The sequence below is a fragment of the Myxocyprinus asiaticus genome, chromosome 12 (genome assembly GCF_019703515.2).
Source record: "Myxocyprinus asiaticus isolate MX2 ecotype Aquarium Trade chromosome 12, UBuf_Myxa_2, whole genome shotgun sequence".
Classification (NCBI taxonomy): Eukaryota; Metazoa; Chordata; class Actinopteri; order Cypriniformes; family Catostomidae; genus Myxocyprinus; species Myxocyprinus asiaticus.
In genome coordinates, this window is record NC_059355.1 from 38,429,370 (window position 1) to 38,445,336 (window position 15,967).

The 15,967-nt window shown below is 36.7% G+C and overlaps 1 protein-coding gene across 1 annotated transcript; it reads left to right on the top strand.

Annotated features, from left to right (window-relative positions):
• Positions 1-213: 213 nt before the first annotated feature.
• Positions 214-15,333, top strand: LOC127448623 (isotocin receptor-like). Its single transcript, XM_051711294.1, has 3 exons — positions 214-293; positions 514-1,611; positions 14,222-15,333. The coding sequence occupies exons 2-3, from the start codon at positions 693-695 to the stop codon at positions 14,470-14,472; spliced, it is 1,170 nt and encodes a 389-aa protein (XP_051567254.1). The 5' UTR covers positions 214-293; positions 514-692; the 3' UTR covers positions 14,473-15,333.
• Positions 15,334-15,967: the final 634 nt, after the last annotated feature.

Here is a 15,967-nt window from a genome sequence, read left to right on the forward strand (position 1 = left end):
CAGTAAGACGCAAGAAAGCATACTGCAAAACATTTTATGCAGTTTCACTCATTCAGGCTGTGTTTGACAGCGTTATAGAGGAATTGATTTGCAATAGCACACACGGCCCTCTAGTGGAAGTCAAGGGTATGTTTTGGTGGAGAACCATTGAGAAGTGGTATAAGTTGTGGTATCGTGACGCGGTCCATTCAGTAAGAGCCGAGTGAGAGCAAAGGAATGTTCTCTACCTCTAGGACTTTCCTTTACACTCACACTGACACCAAGAGGACGACCTGCTAAAATGGATAATAATTGTAAGTACCTGGATAATAACACTTTAAAACTTATATTTAACATTAAAAAAAAATTATTTAAATTTCGTATTGATAATCTTAAAACTGCAATCGGTAAATAGTTGCATCTTGTGTGATTTGACTCCTTACTGTATAAAATGTGAATATGATGAACTAAGAGATAAAAAAAAAAAAAAAAAAAAAAAAAAACTGTCTATTGTGTATGTACTTTTTATTACAGGTTGAAAGCAGCTGAGGAACCACCACCAAGCAGTAAAGGACTTCCTCTGTGTCTCAAAATCTCTCTGGTGACACTTATGTTACAGGGCTGCCAAATTTACTGGCTGAATATTATGCGCGAGAAAAGCTGGTCAGTCGCTTGATACATTTGTGGAGAAGTATACGTGCGCTTTCGGAACCATGGAGGAGATCTTCAAGGATCAAGACTTTTGGTCCTTCAACGAGTCATCTAGAAACTCCAGCGTCGGCAATGAGACCCATAGTGTGAACCAGACAGTGAACCCCCTGAGAAGGAATGAGGAGGTTGCCAAAGTGGAAGTTACTGTGCTGGCCTTGGTGCTGTTCTTGGCACTAGCTGGTAACCTTTGCGTCCTTATTGCGATCCACACAGCCAAGCACACTCAGTCACGCATGTATTACTTTATGAAGCACCTCAGCATTGCAGACCTGGTGGTGGCTGTCTTCCAGGTTCTGCCTCAACTCATTTGGGACATCACCTTTCGCTTCTATGGACCAGACATCCTTTGCAGGTTGGTGAAATATCTTCAGACCGTCGGGATGTTCGCCTCCACTTACATGCTGGTGCTGATGTCCATAGACAGATGTATTGCGATCTGTCAGCCCCTTCGTTCTTTACACAAGAGAAAGGACCGATGTTACGTGATTTTTTCTTGGGCACTGAGCTTAGTTCTCAGTGTCCCACAAGTTCACATATTCTCCTTACGGGAGGTTGGTCCTGGAGTTTATGATTGCTGGGGAGATTTCGTGCAGCCTTGGGGAGCAAAAGCCTACATTACGTGGATAAGTCTGACAATATACATCATACCAGTGGCCATACTGAGTGTCTGCTACGGACTGATAAGCTTTAAAATATGGCAAAACTTTAAAAGGAAAACGAGGGACCCGTGCATTACTCTCACACCTACGGCATCGAAAACCAACGCGCTCGCGCGGGTCAGCAGCGTCAAGCTCATCTCCAAGGCCAAAATCACCACTGTTAAAATGACTTTTGTTATTGTGCTGGCTTATATAGTGTGCTGGACTCCGTTTTTCTTCGTACAGATGTGGTCAGCCTGGGATCCAGAAGCACCAACAGAAGGTACGTTGCATGCCACAGACTGACAAATATGGTTCGAACTCCTTTGCGCATACAGTGAAACACTGTGACTTATAGACTGATTTAAATAGTGTCATTACTGATGAAAGATTTGAAATGGATTAATAATCTGGTATATTCATTTGCTATTTTGGTGCCAGTCACAAAGAGAGTTTTCCACAGTAGACCTACAGTACCACCTTTTCATTATTTGCTTGGTGGGTCTTAATGTCATGTTTTTGTCTTTAAAGCTTAAACTGATGTTCTTAGTTTAAAACTTTTTTCGACGTTTTTTCACTTTGTCATTGAAAGGGGAAGTGCTAACAAATATGACCACAATATCCATCTCATATATAGCTAAAGCTGGTACACAATAAACACGCAATGGATGCTCTTGTTTATGCGCGTGTTTACGCGCATCCCCATTCATTCTTACAGCCACTGTAGCCAAGTATATTCAAAATGTTCAATGAAATAAAAATATACTTAAGGATAATTTTTTCCACAAATTGAAGGCAATGAAGAGCTGTATTTTATTTATACTATAATAAATATAATTTATATGCACCAATACAGTAAAATAAAAATAAAAAAAGACAATAATAAATAAATATTTACCTACATATTTAAAAAAAAAAAAAAATTTCGTGATTTAATAGAGTGTGCAAAAGCTATAACTGCGCTCACTTATATTTTGTAACACAGTTGTTGTTATTTTTATAACCCAACAATTATCTATTGTTGTCCGGTTCAGTTTATTATTATAATATAATACCGAATTATTATTTTTATTATTTTGATTAGTTTTATACAAGAGTAATGTACTTCACCTTCACCTGGAGCTTTTATGTTGACAGCTCCTCATTACAGAATCTGGTGAAACGCTGTCACCGCCTCTATTTCTGTGATACTGTGTCACATATTTATACTTGTATAAGCACTTTAAGCAGCTTCAAATGTTTAGAATTGCGCTAATGGTGCACCTCCAGCACTTTGCCTTCACAATCACACTACATGTGAACCACTCCGAGATGGCTGAAAACAGCGTATCGGTGCATGAACACAGAACAATGTGTCACCCCTTGACCATTTAGCGTTTTTGCAGCTTTCCGACCGGGCGCCCCCAACGCCAGGGGCCACAAACAATTGCATGATTTGCATGGTATTTAATACCGTTACTTGAACAGTACTGGGTAGAATTCTTCTGAATTGTAATCTGGTACTGATTACAAATTAAATTACTATAACGGAAGTCAGTTACGTAATCTCTTGGATTATATTTTAAAGTAATCTAATATGATTGTTTTTGGATTACTTCTAAAGGTGCTGTAAGCGTTTTTAGCGTTCTGAAGCTTTCATGCAACTGTCCATGCGTTCAGACCAGAGGAGGCGAAAGCGTCAAAATTTGCTCTGGCTCAGTGTTGCCAACTAGTTTCAATGGAAAGTAGCTAAAGCCTGCTCGAAAAGTAGCGAAATGGCGCTATATGACGTCATACGCTAATTAGCATATTCGTGACGTCATCGCGTCCCATTTGCATTTTGCGTAGTGTCCGCCCTTTACATGTGTTTGCTTCTCTGTGCTTACCGTACATACTGTAATACCCTATTAATTCCCTATATCTACCAATCACAAAAAGTCGCTAGATTTGTCGCTATTCGCTTTTTTGAATAAAAGTCACTAAAGAGGTCTGAAAAGTCACTAAATCTTGCGACAAAGTCGCCAAGTTGACAACACTGCTCTAGCTGCCCTGCCAACAATGCTATCAAAGATTCGTGGACGCTCTGACATAGTTGAAATAGGCGGTAATGTTCGTTCGGAATGCTTGGTTTTGTGAACTATATTTAAAGGGGCCGCAAAACATCCAGACATGTCCACCGGTATCTTTTTGCTGACCTATCACAAGTAGCCTATATCCTCATGAAATCTTTTAAATGTGAAAGTAAGAAATCGATCAATGGCAGGAAGTAATTAAATATAAAAAGACAAATGCTGATGGTATAAATGTGTTACCGATTGATCAGGCAGCACGGTTTTGCATGCTATGGTGCCAAAATTAGCATGCGATATATTATATATAATATTATATAAACCATAATATCCACTTCATCAACTCACCTGGCACACCAACAATTTCAGACACCTTTGTCCACGCATCGTTTTTTAAATTTATATCCCTGTAAGCAAACAGGGACAGATCGTATACGGGAAAACCCGCCACGGCAATAATTAGTTTCTCCTCCATTTTGTCTTCAGAACTACTGTTTGGTGGGAACCAAAGTTTACACTGCTGTGTTCTCTAGACTTCGCTAGAGCGGAGCACTTCTATATTCCAATAGGTTGCCGCCGAACCACGTCAAAGCTCACTACCATAATGTTGCCCGCACTTGAACTTTCCTCTGACGCCCACAACGGCCAAGACGTGCCGGCCACGGACGTGCCGCTTCTCGCCACCTAGAGAATAGAAAATGAATGACTTCCGGTCGATTTGACGCTCTCGACGCCTCTGGTCTGAACGCACCATGAGCCGTTGAATTAGCCACGCCCCCTCATTCCAATATCCCGCCCTCCAACGATAATTTTGAGACCAAAATCGAGCAAAAGAGCAGCATTGTTTTTTCCTGTGGCTGTCAAATTCAACAGTGGCACAATAGCACCCTCAACTGACAAACATTATGAATGAAGCCTCAATGATCCGCTTCAAATATAACACTATGAGAACGGGCAAAATGATTGACAGGTGAAAAGCGTCAATGTCCTTGGTCCGGCTGTCACATTTTTGTTTGCTGTTTACAAAGTCTACAGCTGTCACAGAGACCGGTGAGATATCTCAAGACACTTATTTCATTCATATCTTTAAGGGAGTAGGATTTTTTGTTGTTGTTGTTGCATACTTTACAATGAAAAAAATTGCTTACAGCACCTTTAATTCTTGTTTATTTGATGTCACATTTATTTGAGAAAGATAAACTTGTACCATTCTGACATAATATTGCTTAAATGCATTAAAGAAAACATACTTCATGGATCAAAACATGAGAATCGAATTGATTTTTATGTGTGTGTTTTACTCGCTGTGTGTCTGTTTTTAAGTGAAATAAAAGAAATCACTTATTATATTTTGCCTGATTAATATGTAATCATGTCATTAATAAAAGAGTAACCATAATCTGATTGTGAGCAGTTAGAAATGTAATTTAATCTAGTTACAAGTACTTGATTTTTGTAAACTAATTACATAATCTAGATTACATGTAATCTGTTACTACCCAGCACTCGATCTGAACAGCCCCCAGGGGCGTGCACAGACATTTTGGGGGGAAGGTGCTCAAGGGAAAAGAAAGGGCACCCCTCTCATAATTATTTATAAAAAAAAATAGTTACATACAGTAGCACATCTTTTACTTACATATTTGTTTATTTCAATACCCATACACTCATGTAAATGTTTAATACTCAACAAAATGATTTCTTCAAAATGATCAATTTACACAGAGATGATGGTCTTATGCATTCACTATTATCAGTGTTTCCCACAGGATTGTTTGAGACTGTGGTGGGTGGACCTCGGACCCTCTAGGTCATACGATATAGATCTTTTATGTTATTATGAGAAGTGTAAAAATATTTTCAGTTCATTATGAAACTGTGGCGGGATAAATTAGGTTAGGGACTAGGTATTTAAAGGGAAACACTGCTATTTCTACATTTATAACAAGAACAGGCAACAACAAAGGAAAAAATGCCACATTGTGCACGCTTTAGTGGTCTATAAAATAAATAACCATTCAAAATCAACAAATCTTTACACAAAATTGAAAAAAGGCTGTTCTATGAATAAATAAAATAATAAACCAATCAATCTACCCCCCAAACTACAAAGTAGGCCTATGTTCAGTTGCAACAATTAGGCTAAGTGCATTCTGTGTACTGAGGAGAAGGGAGCAGGATCATTCTCCTGCTTTTAAAATTAAAATTAGATGAACAGTTAAACTTTCAAATCTGAGTTAAGGCCCTGGACTATTGTATTAAAATTACAAACAGTTGGCTTGCCTACAATTACCAGTACATTTTGTGTCACAGGAGTAAGAATCGATAATTTACTAGGCTATATCTTAAAGCTTTTGCTAATCAGTATGAGCATGTAAACAGTGGGTTAATTATATATTTGCACATTTTCTTGTGACGGGTGACAAGTTGGCTAACGTTTCTGATATCCAAATATGATTGACTACTAACCACGTAATGCATATTTATTTGTTTCAGTTGCCTGACAAAGGAACTAATCTACCGGAGTTCACTTGTTTTTCATTGATGACGGCATCACAACGCTATTTTACGCCAGACTAGCTTGCTTGTTATTAGGCTTAATGGAGGGCTATTGCCTAAGTTAGTCTGTATTGAGATGGTTTAATTTCATAACAGTGACAAACAATGCTGACGCTTAGGGCAAACACTGTCGTTACCTGGCTGTCACCAATGAAGGCAGGTCATAGAGATGCGGATGCTGCCCTGCAGGGCACTCGATTTGAGTGCATCAACTGTTGTGGCTGTGACAAGGGAAGTTGAAGATGGAGGGGCAGGGGCTCGTGCAGTCTCACAGAATTTGAACTCAAATGCAGGTGTCGGGCATTGCAACATGCTTTTAATTGAGAATCGATGGCATTGGCCAAATTTAAAAACTAAAATATAAAATTAGAAAAAGAAATAGAAAAAAGGGCACTTATCTAGTCAGAGGCTAAAAGGGCAGGTGCTTGAGCACCACCTGGGATCTATCTGTGCACGTGTGTGACAGCCCCTTACAATACGCTACATTCAGTTTATTCAAATCACATCATGACTGAATGCATCAGTCAGGGTAGCAGACTACTCACTGTTATATCTGGACGTGGCAGTCATGCCACCTCAAGACATTGTCTTATTTGACACTTCAACTAGCTGACACACAAATGATTCTGGTTTTCAAAGGCATTCTGAAATGTTGCAGATGTAGCCGGCCATTTTTCATATGTAGCCTACCTTTTGATGTTTATTTTAATTATATGCAACTATCATTAGCTGTAATATTTTCTTGAAATACAAACATGATTACACAGCACACAACTTTAAGTGGCCTAATGAGTTTTCAAAATCATAAGAGGTGAACAATAATTTTTTTTCAGAGAGAATAGAAGCAGCTGGTTGTGATTTATTGTATTGTAATTCATCAGAAAAGATTAAAAAGCGTATTTCATCGGGTTTCTGGGATGGGCATCTTTTAAATCACTACAGATGTAGTCCACTGTAATCGACAAAACCATAAAGACTGGCCTCGGGGAAACATTAATATGCAGCAGAGCTGCGCCGCTTAAATCATGACCGTCTGCAGTATGAGAAACCATTGCACCTAAACAAACCCAATGGGAACTAATGATATATAACAATTATTTTTCCATTATCATAGGATGAGGAGGCTATTATGTATTTGATTCGCTAAATTAACTTGCTGGACAGATACATTTTGTCTGGCTTTAACTTTTCTGTTATTTACATTTTGTTTTTACAGACACCTTCCAGTTTTTTCCAGCACCTGCCATTTAGAGCTTTTTTTTATTATTTTAATCAGACATAAATTATGTAGAATACAGTCTCACTTCAAGAAAAAAGTTATAAGAGGCACATTCTAGCTATATTATTGTTTAAAAAATTATTTTTCTCTGAAAAAATAAATAAATAAATCTAGAAAAAGATTTATATTTTTAGAAACTCTAAACTATGACTAATGAGTGCATCTATGCAAATACAATAGTACATTCTTAACTACAGAAAACAAATCCACACTCATATTGATTTAATCTTACCACATAAATCTACAAGCCATTCCGGACAGCAATAAAATTCTAGTCTCATATTTATATGTCTGTGATGTCAAATCAGTGTCCTCTGAGTATAGAACTTATCAAGATCCTGTCTGACTGTCAGTGAGTCATAGTTATGATTCACTGCTGTGATGTCAGTGACCTTATAACACAGATTTGGGGAACCTGGTATATAACTTTGGGAAATCTCTTGAAATTCAATACTTTCATTCTCAACTTTCAGATTTCAATACACAAGAGGCAGTCAAACAGCACCCAGAAACCCTAAAAAATCCTTCTGAGCAAAGCATTAGTTATAAGCGTTAGTTTAGTTAAAGATAATTGAGATTTTAACTAATATTTTAGTAAGCTTAAAAGTTTCATCAGATTCATTAGGCTAGACCCAAAAGACCCATTACATTCTCTTGGAATTAACAGTATCTTAGAATGAATCGTTTTAAGGGTTCTTTTGTGTGTTTGAAAGAGAATATCAATGAACTGAAACTCTGAGAGTTTTACCACTTTTGTCTATTAGCAATAAGATGCTTTTCAAAATCACTTCTTGTAAGGTGAGGCCACATGTGAAAGATTAACTGTATCATACTTCGAGGAAAGAGAGGGTGTGAGATATAGGTAGAGAAATTGACTTGTGTCAGTTTTCATATCTCCGCCATACAAACAGGGGCGGGTTTACTATTTCTGAGGCCCCAAGAAACCGATCAACCCGGGGCCCCATTTTGAAATTTCTGCTTAAAAAAATAACGTAAAATTGATTTTAAATCATAATTTTTAATTCATCCTATCAGCCATTGTAGCCAAGTACATTCAAAATGTTTACTGAAACATAAAAATCTAGTTAAAGTTAATTAATGCATGTTTTCCAGTTTTCCACAATATAGTGAAAAAAAATAAAAAATATTTACCTACATATATTTTTACAAAACACTCTTTTTTTTATAATGAACAGGGTGTGTAAAACCTACTACAGTTTTTATTTATTTATTGTTATAAGCCAACAATTATTTATTGTTGTCCAGTTTGTCATTATAATTTGATACAGTATTATTATTATTATTACTTTGAGTATTTGCTGTATACTATAGTAATATTTTTCTGTCCTATTTAATTTACTTTCACCAGGAGCTTATATTCTGACACTGTAGTGTACTGTTCACCATGTTGCAAAAGGCTGTATTTTATGTAAGCATCGTTGGCAACATTCGTTACAGTACTGCAACATTAGACATACAAGGCACAGCGGCCCCTCAGCACACTAGAGCAAAAGGAAAAAAAAAAAAAATTGCTGGAAGCGCTGAATCTTTGCTTGGTGCAGAACAATCTGGAATAATGTTAAACATTGTAACAGTCACCTCTTTGCAACCTGAACTTGTTCAGAATGTTACATCTTTGTGACACCTGCGCTAAAAACAATCTAGACGCAGCGCAACGAATGAAACAGAACGTTTTTGAGTGAAACAGCATTCAGTGAAACAGCGTTTTTGAGACCTGAAGTTCTTTTTAACTTTTGACACTGTGTCTAAAAACATGCCGGTCCTGTGAGACACTGAAGAAACAGCAAGACACAGTGCAGCAGGCATGGACATTCATCCATGCCATGTTTACATAGGAAAACAATGGAAAAACAGAGCAGACACGGGAAAAAATACGTTTGGTATGATCGGCCCCTAAGTCATCCATTCGCACATATCTGTGAGTGAGAGCACATGGGCAAACAAGTTTGGAAGGCTTGTATATTTTTTTTCATAAATTACAAACCCAAACTAAAAGTCCTGCTTGAAAAACTGACCCAGTCCAGTGGACCTCTAACATGAACAGCTCTGAGAGCGCTGACAACAGCATATTCATGCGTGACAACAGAACAACATGTGACATGCCACCCCTCAAGCGGTTTTTGCGGAGCTTTCCTACTGGGGCAGGGGCCCCCCGATATCCGAGGCCCCATGCAATTGCGTGGTGGTTAAAACCGCTACTGCATACAAAATACAAATTATAACCGTGATTGTCCACTTATCGTGGCAAGTTCACCATAGCATTCACAGATGACCTAAAGATTAAGACAATACTGAACATGCATCAACAGTGGCTGACATTGCCAAATTTCATGACGTTTCCCCAAATGCCCCAAAAACCACCAGAATAGTGAGTAGTTTTATACTCATTTGATGTGCTCAGGTGCTGCTTGAAATGTTTGAAGGATATGAGTAGCTGAAAGCACACTTTCTCAGTTAAATTGATTACAGTATAGTTGCTATGTGTACTTTTGAGACGAAGGTTGCATTTGACCACTAGTTTCATTCTCATCTTTACTCTTATTCTTTCTTGAAGAAAAAAACAGACAAGTCTTATACCTTTTAAACAGAAGAAATATTTGCAGAAGAAAATACTCAATTTCAAGATCAGAAGAACATTTGAACAAATTGTAGTACTCTGACTTAGGGTTCCAAAAATGACTATTGAAGGCCAGGTTTTTGCCCTGAGTTGTCAGGACCTTCTGCCTCTAAATTCTTTAAACATATTTTAAGAAGTATCTTCATAATAGTAATTTAACCCAGTGCAAAATGTAGGCCTATGGTAAATTGGATGACATCTTCTAACAGGCCTGTAAGAACTCTTTGTATTCTAGAGTAGAGACTTACAGTGCATTCAAGGTTCACATTTCTCAGTACATGTGTTCCTTGGGAATCGAACCCATGACCTTGTCATTGCAAGTGTCATCCTCTAATGTTCTGTAAGATACGCAGTGATTAACTAAGGTCCAAACAGGTTGACAAGAACTTGATTATTAATGTAATGTGCTCATCTATATCAAACGTGAAGATGAAAAAAAAGTGGAATAGAAAATCACTTTTGATCCTTTAGTCACTCAGAGAAGAGGAAATTGAATTTAAAAATGAAAGAGTGAGCTGCAAACACAAATGGAGCTCCAGTCATGTATATTGCTTTGATTTGCTGCTTCTTTGAGCTGAGCTTTCAGGCAACAGAGAAAATCAGACAAGCATATATCTGACTTCTCTGTAGCATTGGTAGTTTGATTAAGATATGTTTCAAGAGCCTTAAAGCCTTTCTCTTTTGATGGGGTTACTGATGAAATTATTGACAATTCTAGAGTTCTTTAGAGTTTTTGCAGGAACTAAGCAGTAAGCTTCTCATTCTTCAGAGAACTGAAATGGTGCCTGGTGGATCTCCAGAGGGTTCCACTGGAGTATCAGCTCAGGAGCCCCAAATGGTGCCTTGAGTATTTTTTAATGTTTACAGTGGTGCCAATCATTGAACGGATGCAACAGCAAAACATTTCCAGTGGACAAAAAGCTCATAAAAACACATGTTGTGAAAATTAGACATGACATAAGATGTAAATGGCATAGGCAGTTCAACCTTTTGAACTGACTGTATCCCTCAAAGCCCTATTTGCATTCACGTTAAATTAAACATGGCGTCTTCCCTGAGGTCTTCAATATACTACACTGTCAGTGGTTTTGCAAGTGGTACATCTTGTGTCTGATGTACGTTAGTGCATGATGGTGTAAGACATACTAAAATGGTGTAGGACATAGTACTTATATACTAACTACAGCAATCTATATTTTGGGTGATATTAATGGTTGTTTGTCGAATTTTAGGAATGAATTATTCCTAAATCTACAGGTTTAGACCTCTATTGGCACACAAATGCACAGAAATGTATGGTTTCATAGTTTATCAACTATATTTTGAAGTTGTTCTCACCTTCTGCTGTTTGGCCCTTGTAGAATCCATGATGAACTGTGGAAAAGCCAAGACATACTTTGTTTTAGATGTTGTTTCTCACTAGTCTTTTTAACTAGTTAAACCAGCAAGATTTCCACAGTCATCTAGCTTCACCAGAGGAAATCATGCTGGTCAACCAAGCTTTATCATTTAGTTAACAAAATGGTTATTATGCCAGTCCAATAGCTTTACCAGCACGTACCAAACCAGCACTATAGCCAGTATAGTATCAGCCTACACCAGCATGGAAATTCACTGTAAAATTTCATGATGATTGCTGCTTCCCTACTCCTGAAACAAATTCTTTCAAAATGCACGAATGCAGCATATTTTCAGAAAGGTTTTAGGAAAAGAGGTCTAAATGGTTCAGTCTTGTGTGTCAGATTCTTTCTTTTTTTTTTTTTTTTTTTGATCCAAAAGGAATATTTATTTCATAGCCCACATACATTTATATCACAATAGGCATGTCACATTTGAACATACTAATACTATCCAGTCAGCTCATCAGCAGAATTCTAATCAGACTTTTCATTACTTTCACCTGGTTCCCATTTCCTCTTTGCACACAAACAATGTAAGGACTACCCAAACTGACATGCATTGCAAAGCCTTACTAGCATTCTAAAAGCAATTTGGACCATGTTATTGCCATTATTCATTGTTTTGGTTTGCTATATCCTGTATGTGTGTTTTGGATGACAAATTTTGGACATCGTTTGCCTCAAATGTAAATACAGTATATCTCTGCAGCTGGATCTCGGTTAGATTTTTTACAAAGCATATTAGAAATCGAATTCAATTATTAATAGGAATTGAAACTATTTTATGAAATGGTTAGCTCTAACTCTAAATTCTGATTCTGTGTGAGGTGCATTCGAAGCCACTGTGAAATGTTGATAAATACACACTTGTGACTGCACTTTCTAAATTCAAGGAATATTCCGGGTTAAATACAAGTTAAGCATGTGTGGCATAATGTTGATTACCACAAATAAAAATAAAAATAATAATAATAATAATAATTTTGACCTGTCCTGCTTTAAAAAAATAAAATAAAATAAAATTAGGCACAATGGAAGTTAATGTGGCCAATTTTTGAAGGGTCAAAAGGTAGAAATATGAAGCTTATAATTTTATCAAAGCACTTACATTAATTCTTCTGTTAAAACTTGTGTATTATTTGAGCTGTAAAGTTGTTTAAATTGTTGTATTTTTAAGAGAAGAAGAAAGCCTTTATTATTGTCACACATTACACATTTTGCATATATACAGTTAAGTTATTTTTTTCACATATCCCAGCTAAGCTGGGGTCAGAGTGCAGGATCAGCCATGATATGCCACCCCAACAGTGGCATCTTGGCAGTGGTGGGGCTTGAACAGAGCCTTAACCACTGAGGCAACACTGCCCCTAAATTTATGGGGGTTTTAGGGTTTATGGCATTACATCCTCATGGTAGCAAAGTTGTAAAATTAGATATTACTTTACACAAAAAAAGGTTAGTAGACAATTTTTTCACACTAAAATTATGGCTTGTGGCTATACTATACTTTTCAAACCTCAAGTGTAATGGAGTATCATGATCCTCACTGTAACATTGATTTTTACTTCTTTTTTTTTTTCTTCATTAAGAAAAGGAGGGTTAGACAAAATTAATTTTTCTGGTAATCAACATTTTACTACAAATGCCGTCAATTGAGCTAAATTATATTGAACCTGGAATATTCCTTCAATGTACCAAGTTGCTGTGTTGTTTGTCAACTGTAAATAGCAGTTAGGATAATTAACTATTTTACTTGGTGGAAGAATTGTTTATTCAGGCTACTACTACTACTATTAATAATAATAATAATAATAATAATAATAATAATCATAACTGCAAATGAATGTTAAATAATTATTACAAAAATATAATTCAAGTAATATTTTGATATTTTTAAGTTATCAAATTGCTGTTTTATAAAGGCAATTAGCCACTTGAGGCTGTGTATTACTTGATTTTACCATGTGTAAAAGGATTTTCCACTTTGTGTCGTGCCTCGGAACAACGCTTGCCAGTGGTAAACTCGCTGTAATGCAGTTGAGTTGCTTATTGCTTTAGTGTAAACAGGAACAAAAGCAATTTACATCAGACAATCATCTCGCACTCTCTTGCTTAGCAGATCCTTCATCATTGTTATGAACTAAAATTATGATCTGTTGTTTATTCTAATTAATCTGTTTGCTTTACAAGATCTTAAAGATTCTGGGGACGACTCAATGATAATACAGATTCTACTGATTACAACACTGTTTTTATAATGATAAAAGTAATGTGACAGTATGCTTTGGATGTGACACTAATTCATTTTTAATACCATGTATGGAGAATAAAAACATGTCTGAGCTAAGGGCACTATGCTGACTGACATGAAGCCTTCCCAGTTTTTGCCTTTCTGCACTTTTGAAGATAAACATCACAGTGGTGAAGGGCCCTCATCAAGATGCTTTAGCCAAAATAATGTACACTGGTGAATGATTTGAATAAGCGTGTAATGATTGACCTGGGAAATCATGTTTATTATCTTTCCCAGTCATTCATTCAGTATTAAGACATATTAATATCAGATCTGTGGGATTTCTATTTTTGCTCAGTGTGAGTTTTAAATACAGGACACCAGTCTATTTTATTAATCTTAAGTAACTCTGCGAATTTGATGCCACTAACCTTGCATTGCAGTGATTTTTTTCAATCCTCATAAGTATTATTTTAACACAACTTTATTTACAGGCAGATTGATGAACTCCCAGAGGTTGAGTGAAATCAACAAATCAGATTAAGGCTTGCCAAATCAAGAAAGTACTTACCAGTTTAGAGTGCAATATGCATCAGACAGTGAGCCAACAGACTGTGGGTGGTCTGTGGGTGTGCCGTCTGAGACTAAACACAGTATAATATGGCTATTGAAATGATTGTACATTCTGCTCAAGTACATTGTTCAGTTAAAGCCATTCTCTTCTTCTCCCTTGCAGCCATGCCCTTCATCATCTCCATGTTACTGGCCAGCCTGAACAGCTGCTGTAACCCCTGGATCTACATGTTTTTCGCTGGGCATCTATTCCATGACCTGAAGCAGAGCCTGCTGTGTTGTTCCACGCTCTATCTGAAGTCCTCTCAGTGCCGCTGTGATCTGGAACACGACTCACGCAAGAGCAACTCTTCCACCTATGTCATCAAAAGCACCAGCAGCCAGAGGAGCATCACCCAGACCTCGGTAACATAAGTCAGACATCCAATGTTTCTGACATTTTTGAAAGCCTGGGAAATTCAAATGAAGGAAAGGACAGTTAAACTATAAACTCATTTGGCACACAAGAGTGGAATTGAAGCTAAATCTCACAATCAAGTTCACCTCAGTTTTGTTTTATTTTGGGAATTAATCAGAATGTCATTTAATTATTCCACTTCTTTGCACTTTTTTTTATTTATTTATTTTTTATCTGAAACGTACTCATTTTCTTATCTCTAAGAACCTGGAGGATCAACTGAATGAAGACCAAATAAACTGTTCCTTACTTTCATTTACTGTGCTTCTAATTATTAAGGGGATGTCATTCAGTTTTCAGCTATACTCTATGTTTATGTGATGTAAACATGGGAAAAAGCCCGAATGTCACAGTAGAGACCACTGAAACTTAAAGGGGAACCAAGAACATGTCTGCTATAATTGGAAAATTTTACAGGGCTTTGTTTTTTATTACAGAAGTCATATGGAGGTATCTGTTCTGCCCTCTGCTGTTGTGAGAGTACTTATAGGAAAAAGCTTGCCTTTCATCTTTAATACTGTCAACTCCCATTAAAATACTAATTCATGAAAAAGAAACAGTAATGAAAAATACAATTTTCACTTATTGTCAAAGATCAAGTTTGACATACTTTGTACTGAAGTGGACAGCGGGGTCATGTCATTTTAAACATTAAAAGGACACAACTGTTGGTCAGTGTGTAAAGAAGGCACATATGGAAACAAGATGTTGCAGACACATGAAGTGTTAAAATCCCCTCTGTTTCATTCAGAACCCAATGACAAACATGGCTCTTTTAAATGGACTTGTCAAAAAAGAAGACTGACCATTCTTTTTTTTTTTTTTTTTTTAAGCACACAAGCACTATTTTGGCACATAGATGTTCTTATCACTTTTCTTTAGCATACACAACTTTCCTGTCATGCCCAGAGGCCCATATGCATTTGCAAAATGTCTCTGCAATTCATCATTGTAATCAAATATGACAAACACCCAAATGTTGGTTTTATTGTACAAGGACGGACTGGTTGTTCCCTACGACCCTTTTATGGTTGTTGGTCTTGTAAGAGAAAGTAAGTGTATTGAGATGAAATTGAATATTCCAGTTAAATATTTTTTACTTATTGCTCTAAAAACCACAGTTTCAGTCTACACTTTTGTTGCTGCATCTCCATAAAATATATTTTAAAAGAAAAGCAAATTTCACCCAATTGTTCACTAGAGCTGCAAGAGAGAAAATCTGCTTTTACTGTAAAGAAAAATGCTAAAGGCAGTATTATCAGCAGAAGATTCACTGAAGCTCTGTTACTTTTTCATTTATAAAGCTACTGATTTTTCCTCCTGAAAAATATACTGCCTATTTACATTTAATATGTGTAGCTGTAGTGTTTATTTATTGAAATAAATTGTATGTGTTGATACGTCTAACTGTGAGTAAATGTTTTAAGAATTCATGTATAATAAGCCAATTTT